Source organism: Oryza glaberrima, chromosome 8 (genome assembly GCF_000147395.1).
Source record: "Oryza glaberrima chromosome 8, OglaRS2, whole genome shotgun sequence".
In the NCBI taxonomy this organism is placed as follows: Eukaryota; Viridiplantae; Streptophyta; class Magnoliopsida; order Poales; family Poaceae; genus Oryza; species Oryza glaberrima.
The window spans coordinates 5696949-5712832 of NC_068333.1; the positions used below are offsets into that span (position 1 = coordinate 5696949).

Genomic DNA, 15884 nt, shown 5'->3' on the forward strand with positions numbered 1-15884 from the left:
CTATGTTATAAATGTCTATATAATCATTGCTTTGATATATATTTCGACTCAAGTGATTTATACTGTCTCGGCATGGCGACCGATCTATCCTAATCACTTAGTGGCGTTAATATCTACAGCCGATCGAGTAGATTTAGTTATCTTATTTATTCACAACTGCCAATTGATTCCAATATGACATCGGCTCGCAGATAAATGATACGTCATCGGCTTCTAGCCGATCGGCTATCGTTTAAGGACTTAATCTTGGTTTTCTTATCTTTCTTGTTGTTTGCAGGATCAAATCAACTGGCACACTCACGAAGCTAAAGGCAAGATTTTGGACCTACACTGAAGTTAAGCAGATCTTCTAGGCCAGTGTGTGTTTTTCGTATCAACATATTGATAGGGTAAGAAGGTATTACTTATAGAGGGGTTCTGATGTGCACTCTAACCGAAAATCCTTCGCTGTATCGGACAAGGTTTGCAAACCAAAAAAATAAGGGTGGCTTGGGGGTTATAAACCTTTCTATACAGAATCAGGCACTTATGTTGAAATACCTAGACAAGTTCTATAATAGGAAAAATCTACCTTGGGTTAATTTAATTTAGAACTCTTATTATGGGAATGGAGTACCCCATTTGAGCAATCTCAAAGGTTACTTTTGGTGGGAAGATGTTTGCAAACTGATGGATCTTTTCATGGGCATTGCTAGATGTATGGTGGGTAATAGTGTCGCTTGCTATTTTTGGGAAGACATTTCAGTGATAAGCCTCCTTTGTCTTTCCATATGTAAAGATTATTCTCTTATGCTGCTAATAATGCGAAGATATCAGCCATAAATTTTTGATTTCGAGGAAAATTTTCATATGCCTCTTTTTGTGCAAGCTTTTCAGGAGTTGCAACCCTTGTTTACTCTTTTGGAGAGTATCAATCTTTCTCAGGATAATGATGTTTGGGTTTACATTTGGGGTAATCTGAAATATTCTTCTCAGAAATATGCCCTTAACTTCAGAGCTTTACAACCACCCTCTCATTTCCTTTGGTTATGGAAGTGCAAAGCTACTTCGAAAGTTAAAGTCTTTGGTTGGTTGCTGCTGATGAAAAGACTGAATACCTAGATCACAAACATTGTGCGCCACCCAATTCCGATCTTAATTGTGTTCTTTGTTCTGCTCATATTCTGGAAGATCTGTTGCATTTGTTCTTCCAATGCCCTTTTGCTCAATCCTACTGGGCTATATATGCTGGGTATATCTTGTTCTTCCAATGCCCTTTTGCTCAATCCTATTGGGCTATGCTGGGTATCTCTTGGACACTACCCTAAGCTTCAGTTCTATGTTTCTGCATACGAAAAAATAGTTACCAAGGCAGGTGTTTCATGGAGAATATGGGGCTTGAAATATCTGGAAGCAGAAGAATAGTTTCATTTTTGACAAAAAAAAATCCCCTCTTTGGTGTCTTGGAGGCAGCTGATCTCCTTCTGCTGTTTCGTCTTACTGAGAGAGACAACGATGGAGGCAGCTATTTAAGGGTGATCTTCTTCTTTTGCTGAGACAAAGATGCAGTTATCAATTGGATTGCTGTGTTGTAACTTTGTTTTTTACCTCTCTTTTTATGAATAAAATTTATTAACAGTGGGGGCCCCCCTGTTGTATTTCTTTTTATAAAAAAAGGAGAGGAAATTATAGTGTTGTTATACTTTAATTATGCAATGTCTAAACTTTGTACCGTGCATCATGTAATAGGTAAGAAATGCTTGATTGATGCTAATTTAGTGTTAATCATCTGTTTGTTTGCAAAATTACGGGAAATAAAGTCTGAATTAGTTTCATCGATTAACCATGTCGTAGTGTGCCTAATCTTGTCTTTGGGTAAGTATCCTGTGGTGGAAAAAATCCGACAGATTTCTGTCGAAAGTTATTTAGACAGTACGTCTGGGCGGTTACAGAATGGACAGAGAGGTAAATTAAGCAGTGACCGGACCGGACGCGTCACTCGATGGCGTCCTTGAGGGTGTTGCCGATGTCGATGACGAAGCGGTACCTGACGTCGGCCTTGGCGAGGCGCTCCATGGCCGTACGTTGGGTTCGCATCCTCTGTCGTAGGGGGAGAAAGGCAGAGACGCACAGTGAAATATGAGGAAAGCTACAGTGTTGTGCTGTAGCTATAAAAAAAAAACTGTAGAAACAGTGGTGAATATATTTTATTATTTTTAAGGTTACTGTAGCGATTGATCTGGTGCACCCAAACTTAATCCGACGGCTATAAAATACTCAACGGCATGAGCACGTTTGATATGTCGCCGATGCTGATCAGGGTGATTATTGCGAGGATGCGGACTTGTGGCTGCAATCAAAGTATCAAACCAACGGCGCCGGGTACGGATGGATTTGATGCGTGGCGGCCTGCTTCTTCCATTATGCGTGGTGAACCAAGATGCATCACTGAAAATGAGATTTACAAGGAAACAGGTGTATGATCAGTCTAGATAGAAAGGTTCAGTTTCTGTTCCAGCAAATAACGACTTGGACCACGCATTAATTTGTTCAAAGGTTCACCTTATCGTGTGGGCCAGGGTTACGCATGCCGTAGCGTGGTAACTGCAAAAAACCGCGCAAAAACCGCATTAAAAAATTTGAATTCAAATTCTTGGCAGTATCACGGTTTTGCCGTGGTTACTGCGTGGTTTGCCGCGATAACCGTGGTATTTGTGTGGTTATCGCAAACTGTGTACAAGAAAAAATGAAAATAAAATACAACTAGTAAAAAAAATCAAAATTACTGTTAAATGTGTGTAGAAATTGGAAGAATATGTGTAGAAATGAAGAGATTTTCTCCCTGAAATGGGCTTTAATGGGCCCATGAACAGTTAGAGATCAAGCCCATTCCATCTCTTCTTTCTTCTAATTTATTATGGACTTTGGGTTTAGCCCTCAAATATGAATTTATCTTACTCTTTTCCAAACATTTTCTTCACCATATGCAAATACTATTCAAGAACTACATCCATTATTTTTTTTTCTTTTTTTACTTTTTTGGAAATTTTGAATTTGTTTAAAATTCCTTAAACCCTAACCACCAATAACCAATCCCCCCTCGCGGTAACCGCGATTACCGCGCGATAAAGCAAACCTTGATTTGTTCTCGGTATGAATACTAGTGCAACCTTGCAGTTTACTATTTCGGTTTACATAAATCTACCGGGGCCAGGACACTGAAATTTTCAAAATTGCGAAATATTTCAAATGGAAAAATAAATTTCTAGAAAAAACAACGTGCCTCACAGCTTTCAATCGATCCGCACCCTTCCCAATCTCCCGTCCCCTTTTTTCCCCACTCCTCTTAGGCCTTCTTCTTCCCCTAGTTTTCCTAAGTCACCTCTCTTGTTTTCTCCCTACACGCTTTTCAAACTGCTAAACGGTGTGTTTTTTTTTAAAAAAAATTATACGAAAGTTGTTTTATCCAATAAAAAATTAGTTAGTACTTAATTAATTATTCAATAATACGTGTTTCATTTTGCGTGCCGGAAAGGAGGGGTTCAACCTCTCCTCCCGAACGAAGCCTTATTATAGTTCTTTTACTACTACCTAATCATGTTCTGTATATATGCAGTATGGTATCCCTCCCTAAACCACACCGCTATAATTTAATTCCGAATCTCAAAACACTGAGCAGAGCCGGGCGCCGTGACCATGGAAGGAGGCATTCCCCTTCCCCTCTACTTGTGCCAGTGACCGCGGGAGAAGTGAGAGGCCAAGCTGGAGGACACCGCACACTACAGCTGTCGGAAAATACTAAAACCAGCACCCATAGTGATTTTCCACCTTAAGGGATGAAGAAATATAGATCCGATACCTTCAAACGACTATAGAGGCTGATCTTAGAGTAAAACCGGCACTAATACTATATGTGCTGGTATTTAAAAAACCAACACCTTTAATATACTATATGTATCGGTTAATTAAAAACTGGTACCTATAGTATATTATAGTTGCCAATTTTAGAAAAACCGACTCCATAAAAATCAAGCTAGGCCAAGCCGACCGAGTGGGAGCAAGAGTAGTACTTTTTAGACGACGAGATGGGCCCACACCCACGAGGAGGAGAGCACTCCTCCTCCTCTCTCTCTCGATCCATCTATAGCCACAATTCCCCTCTCTCTCTTGATCCACTCCTGACCACCACTGCCCCCCTCTCTCTCGTTACCAACTGCCTTGTCATCTCATCACTGATAGTCTTGTTGTCTCCGTCATCCTTGAGACCGACGCGGTGCCATGAAACACCGACGCGGGACCGCCTCGGTGCCGTGAAACAACGACGCGGGACCACCTCGGTGCTGTGCAATGGCTACGCGGGACCATATTGGTTCCGTTCTTTCACGCCGTGGGACCGTTTCGATGCGGCACGGTCCTGCTCGCTACCACGCTGCCGCTCTCCCTAGCTGCGGGTGCGAGGTGGTGCCGCACTTCCGTGTCGCGAAAACGGTGCCGCTCGTCCGTCCTGCACGACCACAGGTCCTTCGTGTCCACTCTCCCGCGTCTCATTTTTTTTTTTTTTACTTTCGGTGCTATCAACGAAACCATTGTTTCCTTTTCTTTTCTCTCCACCTATCGTGTCGGCCCCGCTTTTCCTTCCGCATGACCCAGAAGCGATCGGTGGGCCCGTGGGCCAGCGAGGTTATTTGTGGGCCAATTTTGTTGCCGTGGGCCGAGGCGAACCCGCCCGATGCGACCAGGGCCGCTCCGTTCCGCCACACGATCTTGGTTCGCTTCGTGCGACTCCTCCTCCTCCTCTTGCGCCGGTGCCGACCTCGCCTCGCCTCGCCTGCGTCGCGTCGATCTCGCCAGCGGCGGCGCCAGCCGGCCGGCGTCTGCTGCGTCCTCCGCATCCTCGCTCGCCGGTGAGCATCCATGGCCATGCTCATTCTCATCTCGCTCTACCCGCGCTGTTTTTTTCGAATTCGCGTTAGCCCTAGCTTTTCTTCTAGATCTGGAAGCAGCTTTTCTCTTTGCACTGTTTGCGTTAGCCCTTGCAATAACAATAGTAACAGTTTAATCTGTTCCCAATAGAGAATTTTGGGGTTCAACCGAACCCTCATGTCCCAGCTAGGTCCGCCCCTGTCAGTGCGACTGCCTTGTTGCAACTTTTTTTTTTTTGTTTTTGGTTATACTCCTATCAACTATTCCTGAGTGTACAATGCGATAAGATTTTGTTCCCTTCCCTGCAGAGAGTTGGGGTCAAGCAAAGTTGGTTGTTTTTTACTCGAATGTCGTGAGGAACACCGAGGAATCCTCCAGTTTCGCATGGTAGGGTCCAATGCCTTTTTCTGACTAAAAAGCTGTTGGTTTTGTTAAGTGTTGTTATCACCATTTTATGAAATGTTTACATGTGCCCAACAACTTAGTATTATCGTTTTCTCCAACCATGCAGAGACCCATATGTTGAACAAAGGTGAAGCTGTGCTGTGGAGACCTGGTAAAATTTTCTAATAATGCTTATGCAAATGAAGCATACTGTTCATCTCACGCTATTCCTGTGTTCTTTCTCAAGAATGCTTTGCTCCTATTCTTTTATTGAAATCAATTTGTGTTATTATCTTCCCATTCGTAAGGTGCTGACTAGTTCACTTTTTTATGTCATAGAGTAGGAAGGTTCTCTGTACTGCAAGTGTTTGGATTTCCTCGAGCCGAATGAGCTTTCACTGGTGGATGTGGTAATAAAAGTCCCTGTTTTCAGGTATACGCTGACTGTAGTGTTTTGGGGATATACGCTACACTAATAATAGAGAACACATACAAATTAATCCCTATAAGTGAACTGGAACTACTGTGTTATTAGTGTGTTGGCCAGATTTGGATGACTAAGGTCAAATGCTAAAAATCATTTGGAATCTTTCAAAAAAGGACCATTTGGATTACTATTCCGTACATGCTCTCAGGCCCTTCCACGTTCTACTTTTCTAATGGCATAAGTAATGTATCTGCCTTGATTTGCACCACCAATATCTCATCCAGCAGCTAATACTTTAGTTCCTGTTCCATCTCCTGAAAACAATGGTCCTTCAATTTCGCAGTATCAGTCCTTTCACTGTATGCTTTCCTACCCAAGCTTCTCCTTCATATATTTAAAAGAATGGGTAAATATAGAACAGAATAAAGTGGCTACGCTATGGATCAGTCCGGTGAACAATTATTGTGACACAGTTTTTTTCCCAATAAACTGGGCATGTCTTGTGAAACAGAGTGATCTCTGTCTTTATGATAGACAAATAACTATGTTGGAGTTTGCTAGAACTACTTGTAAGGAAGATGCCATTAAGTGACCACCTGAAATCGTGTTGTAGTGTCATTCCATAACATTTATTTAAGATTTCTCCAATGGAAGTTGTATCTAAATATGCCTAATATTTTGCATATGTAGTGTTTGCTCTTTGGAATTATAAATCATTCTAGGATGCTGTTCCAATCAGTTTGGGAAGCTCAGGTTTTCATCAAAGACGATTAGTAAAATTTCTGTCAGTCTGCAAAATTTGTGGTATGGTAAAATTCCTTTAAAGTATAGAAAATTTGAGCTGACAAACAAAAGTTAGGGCCATTGTATATTACATCAAAAGATTGTTTCATTCTGTTGCTATCAATCTTAAATAACGATTTCAGGGTGCAGGATCCAGCTTCCCATTGGGCCACGTGGCACTCTACAAATTTTTGTAAGGCTACTCTGAAATTGTGCCACGTGGCCTCCCCTATGCATATTTAAACTGCATTCTCCTCCACTGAACTGTTAGGAAAACTCTGGAGTCAATAAATCACCTTTGCCTGACCCTTGTGAAGAAGTTAGAGATGTAACCCATCCGAAGTCTCTAGAAAAATTAAGGTATTACATGGTCCTTCACGTGTATTAAGTATAGGCAGTCAAAAAGGTAAAATTCTCTACACGCACAAACTATTTCAGTACCCACATAGTCACATATTGATTTCCAAGACCTTGGATGCTTTAACTTTTCAAGACTGGTTTTAACTTTTAATACAAAGAGTAATCTTTTATATATGGCTCTGCGTATTAAGCTGACAATTAGAGTCATTTGCCTAAAAAGTTACGCCTTAAATAAATTTCGTAATTTTCCTATAGGTTGACAAATTCTGTAAATCATACTAATTCAAAAGACACATCTTCCAAAGTATTTGTTCAAGGTATGTATATACGCTTAAACAAATTAATCTTCCATTAGCAAAATTTGTTTTCAGGTTGAATTATAATTATACACCAGACAAGTACAGCTAGCTAAATGCGGCAGAGAAGAATTAGCCATGCATAAACTAATTAACCATATTACTCTATTTGTTGATAATATTGCTCTAATTATGTTCCATTGTACCTATGATTAGCTTATATTATTTTTAAGATGTGGGGGTATCGTATATGAGACTACAGAGGGGACTAGGTGACACTGGTAGATTAGCACAAGAAATGTCTCTTAGAGAGACTTGTCAAAAACTATATCCTTTAGTTTTCAGTCCACTAATCATCTAATCTTACCAATTATTATTAGGTGTTAATCACTCTGTCTAATGGAAGAGAAAAACAAAGGTTTGAAAGTAAATAGGCAAGTACTACACATAATTTTGCTTTCTGTATTAATTCTTTTACAATGCTTAAATCTTTACATAAATACGGTTATTATTACAGGTTAATCGTTCGTCAACCTTTTCAAAATTCATTAAATAGGTTCTTCTAAATCTACAAGTGTATAGATTTTTTTTAAAGAAAAGAAATTATCAAGTACTGCATTTGAAACTTTAAACAACAACAACAATAATTGTTCTAAATAAGTAAATATATCATAGCTATAAGTTGGTGTGCCGATGGTGCGCCAATTTTCTACGATATGGAAGCGGCGAATTGGGAAAGGATAGGGTGGTGAGATTTTATATTTGTTTCTAATTTTTAGGGTATTCAGTGTAATGTTGGACTACTCTATAAATTTGAAAAACATATGGACTAAAGTAAGAAATATGATTGCCCGACATGAAAGATCAAAGCTATCTCTAGAGTTACTTTGCATTATGGGATAAACAAATTTGAGACATGTTACCTCATCCTACATGATACTTTGAGGTCCTTTATAGAAGGGTCTTGCACTATGAATGCCCAAAGAGAGGTGGTATAGCTATAGTTTTCCGAATTATACATATGGAGCTATGAATTATGACATCTAAATGGTGTACTACTTGCAATAGAAGATATGGAGGCGTGTCCTTATCCATTCACATGTGGCTCTTCAAATAGCATGTGAACTTTGTTGCCCTCTCGTACTCATGACAATATTTTCGACTACTGAGAAGATAAGCAAATATTGAGAAAAAAAAAGAGAGAGCGTGGTAGATATACAAATGATAAGATTTTTAACCATCAAAATAATGGATTTAATAATCCTAAAGTAAAAGAAATAGAGAGAATTTAAAAGGTTATAATTAGGCCGAAAGAAAATAAAAATATGGGAAGAAGGAAAAGAACAAAATATTTTCCATTTCTTTCATAACCAGTTAAAAAAACAATCCAACTGTTAGGGCAATTATAAGAAACCTCTAATTATTAAAGTTCCAAACGATTTTCATATAAAACTTCGCCTTTTAGCCTTATCTTATTAATAATAATCAAATTGACCATCAACCAACATATATTTGACATCATTCTGTTTTTCCTCTATAATTTAAATATTTACAAATATAATGTTTTCATAAAATTTAAAAACTGCTAAAAGATCTCTTTAAAATGTTACGCTTTTACGAATAACAATAAATAGTACGTGTAGTATAAATATGGTTTGCTATATGGATGGTGCGCTAACGGCGCACCAATTTTCTAGTGTTATCTAATTGCTGATCAATCCTGATCGCCAAGGGACCGATCAGGTCAATTCATCGTCGATCAGCCTTGATTCATCGTCGATCAGCCTTGATTAATCGACCTGATCGATACTATGTATACCAGAACCTATATTCTATATAGTGCACAGTATAAAGCAATCACAGTGCATAATTGATGGCAGGATGATCAATTACTTGCCGTAGTATAAAGCAATCATTGTATAAAGCAACCAGCAGTAGTAGCACATCTTCACATGTGCTAAACCCTAAGACTTGTTCTAAAAATGATCATAGGTGCTCTGATCAGACGATTAATCGCGCCTGATTGACGATTAACCGGACGATCAGATTTCTGATCGAATGAATGTCCCTGATCGGATTCAGGGGATTGATCAGGACAATTAATCGCGATTAATCGGACGATCAGATAACACTGATTGCTATAGCAATAGCAGTTGCTTTCCTCTCTCCAGTCTCCACCATAGGTTGTGTGGAGTCCACCCAAGAATTTCTCTTGTTCCCTTGTTCACTCTTTCTTTTTTTCTTCGTCCGTGTTTATCTACTTTTGTTGAATCGACAGTTGTTCAAAATCTTGGATTTGTTGGCCAGTTGGTAGACTCATGGTTTTTAAGGCAGTAAGGCGTCCTAAGGCGACCCCGGACTGCCTTATCGCCATAGCGGTAAGACGTAAGGCGAGGCGACACCTTAGGCACTCCATACTAATTAGGTGGCAAACAAAATAATCTAATATGCTAGCAAATCAAAGTTGCATTTTAAGAGCAGTACAACGCGCTTATATATACCTTGTTCTTGGCAACTCTTGAGCCCACTAGATGGTTATAATAATTACTTAACAAGATATCAATTTATTAACTACTAACAGGGAGTCAGGGATGCAGGGGAGGGGCAGGGAGTAAAACAGAGCAGTAGAGGAAGGAGTTTAGTAGATGAAATGTAGAGGAGAGAGAGGAAAGACCACAACATAGTACTCTCTCCATCCCTAAATATTTGACGCCGTTGACTTTTTTAAATATGTTTGACCGTTAGTCTTATTCAAAAAATTTAAGTAATTATTAATTCTTTTCCTATCATTGATTCATTGTTAAATATACTACTACTACTCAAGTTTTTGAATAATATTCACAAAAGTTTTTGAATAAGACGAATGGTCAAACAAGTTTAAAAAAGTCAACGGCGTCAAATATTTAGGGACAAATGGAGTGGCAAAAGAGGGAGAAGAGTACATAGGATGTAGAAGAGGGGGGAGGAAACACCAAAACAGAGCAGCAGAGGAAGGATAAGAGCAGAGCAGAGGAAGGTGCAAAGCAGGATCACGTAGAGCAGAGAAAGAAACAGAGGAAAGTAGAGGGTGGAGGGAAGAGAAAGAAGAGCATGCCCGCTTAGTTTTTGTGTCAATGGTGAGGACCAGGATGATGGCGCAGGTGCCGAGGACCAGGATGATGGCGCAGGCACAGGATAGGCACATGCGACAGCTGGGATTGCCGCTAGGGATGGAGAAGTCACCGGGATGGATTGCCATCGCCACAGCCTCAGGCTCCAGCGACCCTCTTTCTGTTGTTTTCTCCCTGATTTGGTGGTATTTGGTGCGTGGGGACCTTTTCACCCCTAAGATTGGCGCTTCTGTTAGTTCTGTTTCGTGCCCAGGGCTGCACCAATTTTTTTGGGCCCTTCAACCAATCGCGGCAAAAACTGCGCCTTCAACTTCCTCTGGCGTCGCCTTTAACCGTTGTAGCACCTAAGGACGTGATATCGACGTCATAGCAACGCCTTGGGCATAAGGCGGACGCCATAAACAATATGGTAAGGCGGGCTAGACGCAGTGACTCCTGGCACTGGCAGCGCCTTACCTCCATAGCGACGCTATGGCGACGCCTTGACACTTCAATTTTGGATTTTTTTTAACTGTAGTACAAAATACAAGTTATTATAAAATCCCAACTAAATTGATTGAGTTAAATTGGGTTTTGGTTGACTTACGAAGTTATGGTCATCCATTGGATTATTGCCAGGTAGTCAGCTGATTGTGTATATGACTCAACTATACATTTTGTTTGTTGGTATCAGTATATGATACTATCACTAATTGTGTCCTTTAGATGTCAATCTGCATTTTTACTCTGTCCGTTGCAGCACACTTACTTTTCTTTCTTTATTTGTATATACTCATCTCTATTGAATCCTTGCTAGATGGTATTTGCTATAGGCCTGGACCTCATTATTCTATTTTCCAGGATTTTTGATGGACCCGGGAAAACACAATGGAATGAGTCTGAAGGACAGAAGAGAATTAGTATATGAAGTTTCACAATGGCCACAAGGTGCCTCTGAGATTTTACAATGTTGGACTCGCAGGGATCTTCTTGAGCTTATCTGTGCTGAGTTGGGCAAGGAGAGGAAATACACTAATGTTCCAAAATCTAAAATGATTGCTTATCTGTTAAAATTAGTTTTACGAAAGAATGGACAGCCAAAGGATGATAATGCAAATGCTTCAATTTTGGGGCAGAATAACAAAGATGACACAGAGAAGAAAGAAAATGAGGAACAGCCACATCATTTCAGCAGAAGTGCAAAGTCTGACTCATCAATGTGCAGAGAGGCCCAAGCTGGTAGCACAGCGGTATGCCGAAATGTTGCATGCCAGGCTACTTTGAACTCTGGAGATGCGTATTGCAAGCGTTGCTCTTGCTGCATTTGCCATAAATATGATGAGAACAAAGATCCTAGCTTATGGTTGGTTTGCAGCTCTGATACACCGTACTCTGGCTATTCATGCGGCACATCATGCCACCTAAAGTGTGCTCTAAAGAATAAAAAAGCTGGCATTCTCAAGAATGGGTGCAACAAGAAGTCAGATGGTAGTTTTTACTGTGTTTGGTGTGGGAAGATGAACTGGCTAATGAGGTATCTCTTTGCTATTTTAATTATAACATTCCAGTTATTTATATGGAAACAAACACATCTAAAATTGTGTTCTGCATGTTATCCTAATTCTGAAGTAGCATGGTGTGGTACTGATCCCTGACCAAAACTGTCCTTTTTTTTTGGTAGCATGCATTGCTCAGCTTTAATATCATGTTTTTGTGTTAAGCAATTCATCTGATACTTTATATATTGAAAATTTGTGCCAGTTTTACAATCTACCCATTCTCATTTTGGCACTTACAATCCTGGTCTTGTATTAAAAAATCAAGAGTATTCACAGTGAAATTTTACCTCTAGATTTCACCTCTTACATCATTGCAGGAATCTGCGTAAGCAGCTGGCAATTGCAAGAGAATCTAGAAGAGTTGATATGCTGTGTGAGCGTTTGTCACTGACTCATAAAATGGTGAAAGGGTCTGAACGTTACAGGGAACTGGCAAACATAATCAACTCAGCTGTGAAAATACTTGAGAAAGAAGTTGGTTGTGCATTAGATCAAGTGTCTGCAATCACGGGGCGTGGCATCGTGAACCGGCTTTGTTGTGGTGCTGATGTTCAAAAACTTTGTTCATGTGCACTAGAAATGGTAGACTCCACATTGAGTAGCACCCTGGACTTCGAAACAAACAATAATCTGGAAGTGCCAGGTAATTTTGTGATAGTATTGACTCACAGAAAACTGCAGTTCTACTCCGCAAAATTATCCCTGCAGAACTAGGCTTGTTATGCAAAGAGTTATTTATGATCTTCCAATGTTTTGCATACTACGACAATGATGTATTGACATTGTGTGTGAAGAGATTTTATCCACTTTTGCAGGTCCCCGGCCTCAAGTATTTTTTGTGGAGATTACTCCATTTTCTGTGCTTGTTGTATTGAAGTACCAGGATAATATCGCTGAGGAGATTGATGGTTGCAAAGTTTGGCACCGAAGTGCAAACATGGCCAACTATCCAGCAGAGCCCACTTGCCACGTTCTTAGACCAAATACAAGGAGTCTTTTTTCAGGTCTAAGCCCTTCTACTGAGTATTTCTTCAAGGTTTTGCCTTTTGGCTGTTCACAGGGATATGGCGAATGGGAGGTAAAATGCTCTACACGAAGCCTTAACCATGGCAGCAGCCAGTGCTCAACACAGAATTCCGAGAGTATGTCCATCAAGGAGGATTTGGAGCAGCATCAGAAAAATGAGTTGAATCTGAAGAACAAGCAGTGGTGGGGCATTCAATATGACTCACCCTCGGCAAACTCGAATGAGAACGATGTGTGTCCTGACCTGCACCCTAAGCGAGCTAAGCTCGCAAAGTTGGACGGTGCAAGTGACAACGACGAAAGCCAGTTGCTGCCAACATCAGAAGTTTTACCATTCATGAGCTCTAATTCTTCACTTTCAGAAGTTCCAAGCAAACCTGACTGGGTTAGCAGCACCCCAGATTCCGCCTGCAAGAACCATGTTGAGAGGCAGTATGAATACAGTGTGAAGGTCATTAGATGGCTGGAGCATGAAGGGCACATGGACAAGGATTTCCGCGTGAAGTTCCTCACATGGTTTAGCCTGAAGGCGTCGGCACAGGAGCGACGCATTGTGAACGCCTTCGTAGATGCTCTGGTGAGTGATCCGGCGAGCCTGGTAGCACAACTGATTGATTCGTTTATGGAGGTTGTCTGCAGCAAGGAGAAGCCTGCTCAGCCGAATGGTGGGTGCTGCAACCTTTGGCATTAGAAAGTTCCATTGCCACTGAGGAATCTCACTATCATATTTTTGCCAATAATCATCTGCATCGAAAAGCTGAGCAATTCAAGCTATGGCTTATTGCTTTATTTGATCAATTTAACACTAGTTGCTGATTGCTAGGTTTCTGAACTGTGGTGGTGGTGGTGGTTATGTTAGGTGTATGAACTAAGCTGAAGTTGTTGACAAGTGATTCCTGGAATGCTATAAATGGAGGTAGGTTTAGATGCTTCAAAACTGGTATCATCTTATCCATAATGATGATATATCATTTGTATTTTCCCCAAATCTCGTTGCTTAGTGATTGCTGACATAATCTTCTTTAGTTACACCAGTTTTATGAACTAGGCCTAAGTTGGTTACACTCTCTTGGAGCCAAACTTTGCCTAGCTAATGCTCATCTGCGATTGTTCAGTGACTGTAGACGAGCAACCGTATGCATCTAGTGGAAATTTCATTGTTGGTTTGCAAGATTTGAATGCAGAAACCAGTGTTCCCCAGTCGACCGGACTAATCGTTGTCTATTTGTTACTCGCTAGTTAGTGGGAAATCGCGTTGAAACATACTTCCTATGTAATTAAGAAAAAGCAACTTTCGGATTCGAATCTGAATCTGGACATCTATCATTTGTTGTAGAAAATAACCAACTTCTAAGTTTGCCTATATCCACATTCAAACTCAAAAGTTTGTTTTGTTTTATAGAGGGTGTACGTATATGCAATCTGTTTTCGTTTTGATGTTGCAATATTTGTGTGAATAATATTGTGTACGAGGCGACTATTTTGCTTATATTATCTTCATCCTCGGAGACCATACTCACAAGTACTACATCCGTAAAAAAAAAAAACGAATCTAAAACCGAATAACCGAATGTGATACATTATAGTATAACGAATCTGGACAAATGTATATCTAGATATAGTACTAGGATGTGTCATGTCTAGTATTAAATTGATTTTTCATAAGTACGGAGGAAGTATGTGTATTCTACGCTTGAGAATACGAGGTTCTGTTTTCAACTCGAATTAATAATTGACGTGGTATCCCCACACTGAACTTTTCTTGATGTAACAGGAATCTAGTTACAAACCCACTATATACTAGCACTTAACATGTAAAAATATCACATCATCATCCATTAACAAGATACCACATCATCATCTATTAACAATTATTACATTTAAACATTATGCAATCATGTTATATTTCTATAATTTTATAACTTATTAAATTTTAGAGCTTTTAAAATACAAGTATGTTAAATCATCATCCCACATAGTTCACATAATATTTCAATATATCTCGTCATTTATTTATAATATCCTATGTACCTATATAGTTCATCCTAACTTAGGTAATGTGATTTCTCTCATCTCTTATTAAGTCATATCACATTACTTGTTTTTAGTCCTTAGATGATTATCTATGGTTCAAATTATCTTCATCTTTTTCTTCTCTCATTAAATCATATCACCTTAATTATTTTTAGCCTTAATGATTAATCTATGTTTCAAATTATCTGCCTCCTTTTCTTCTCTCAATATAAAATCATATCACCATACTTTTACATTTGAATCATCATTCTATAAACTATTTAAATTTAAATTATCATAAACCACACTAACTTAAGTTCATATTCTCTAGCTATTTTACATATATTTTACTTATAGGAAAAATCCATTTTACACCTCGAACTCTTATGCTTGTCCAAAATATACCCTCGAATTACAAAACCGGATATAATACACCCTCGAACTATCAATATCGGACACTTAACCCCCTCGGGTTGATTTTACCGTGGTTTTTGACACGTTGGTTGCCACGTCGGATGCCACATCAGATGCCACATCGGATGCCACGATAGCCCTCGCCACGTCAGTGCACAGCATAACATGGGCCGAGCCCATATTCTCTCCCTCCCCTCCTCTCTCTCTCTCTCTCCCTGCCCTATTCGTTCTCCTCTCTCACACGACCGTTGGCAGTGGCGGCGGTGCGGAGCTGCGAGGGCGACGGCTACAGCGGCGGCGTTGAGTTGCGAGGGTGGCGGTGGCTGCGTGGAGCTGCGAGGGCGATGGCAACGGCAACGGCGGCGGTGTTGAGTTGCGAGGGTGGCGGTGGCTGCGTGGAGCTGCGAGGGCCGTGACTACGGCGTCGGCATAGAGCTGAGAGGGCGGTGATGACCGCGTGGAGCTACGAGGGCGGCGGCTGCGGCGTTGGCGTGGAGCTGCGAGGGCGGCGGCATCGGGGAGCTGCTGCGAGAGCGGCCATCCAGCTGCCAGGGTTGCACGGACGGTCGCCAGCGGAAGGTCTGGGCGTCGTCGCCGCACGCGCCTTTGGATGGGTCTTCATGGGAACTAC

General features: G+C 40.6%; 1 protein-coding gene across 6 annotated transcripts; it reads left to right on the plus strand.

The window, feature by feature from the left end:
• The first annotated feature begins 4707 nt into the window (after positions 1 to 4707).
• On the plus strand, positions 4708 to 13855 carry LOC127781906 (VIN3-like protein 2). Of its 6 annotated transcripts, XM_052308974.1 has the most exons (8): positions 4709 to 4883; positions 5211 to 5289; positions 5414 to 5458; positions 5626 to 5719; positions 6640 to 6689; positions 11103 to 11775; positions 12118 to 12443; positions 12616 to 13855. In XM_052308974.1, the coding sequence occupies exons 6-8, from the start codon at positions 11111 to 11113 to the stop codon at positions 13515 to 13517; spliced, it is 1893 nt and encodes a 630-aa protein (XP_052164934.1). In that variant the 5' UTR covers positions 4709 to 4883; positions 5211 to 5289; positions 5414 to 5458; positions 5626 to 5719; positions 6640 to 6689; positions 11103 to 11110; the 3' UTR covers positions 13518 to 13855. The 6 variants fall into 6 exon arrangements, with proteins under 6 accessions (XP_052164932.1, XP_052164934.1, XP_052164933.1 ...); XM_052308972.1 differs by lacking the exons at positions 5626 to 5719; positions 6640 to 6689 and having other exon boundaries at positions 4708 to 4883; positions 12616 to 13491; positions 13650 to 13855; XM_052308973.1 differs by lacking the exon at positions 6640 to 6689.
• The last annotated feature ends 2029 nt before the right edge of the window (positions 13856 to 15884 follow it).

Bases quoted from the DNA above. Each gene is read 5' to 3' on its own strand.
- LOC127781906 (XM_052308971.1), top strand. From the start codon at position 5,422: ATGTTGAACAAAGGTGAAGCTGTGCTGTGGAGACCTG. The intron at 11,776-12,117 runs GTATCTCTTTGC...ACATCATTGCAG, and splicing joins AAGATGAACTGGCTAATGAG to GAATCTGCGTAAGCAGCTGG. The intron at 12,444-12,615 runs GTAATTTTGTGA...CCACTTTTGCAG, and splicing joins CAATAATCTGGAAGTGCCAG to GTCCCCGGCCTCAAGTATTT.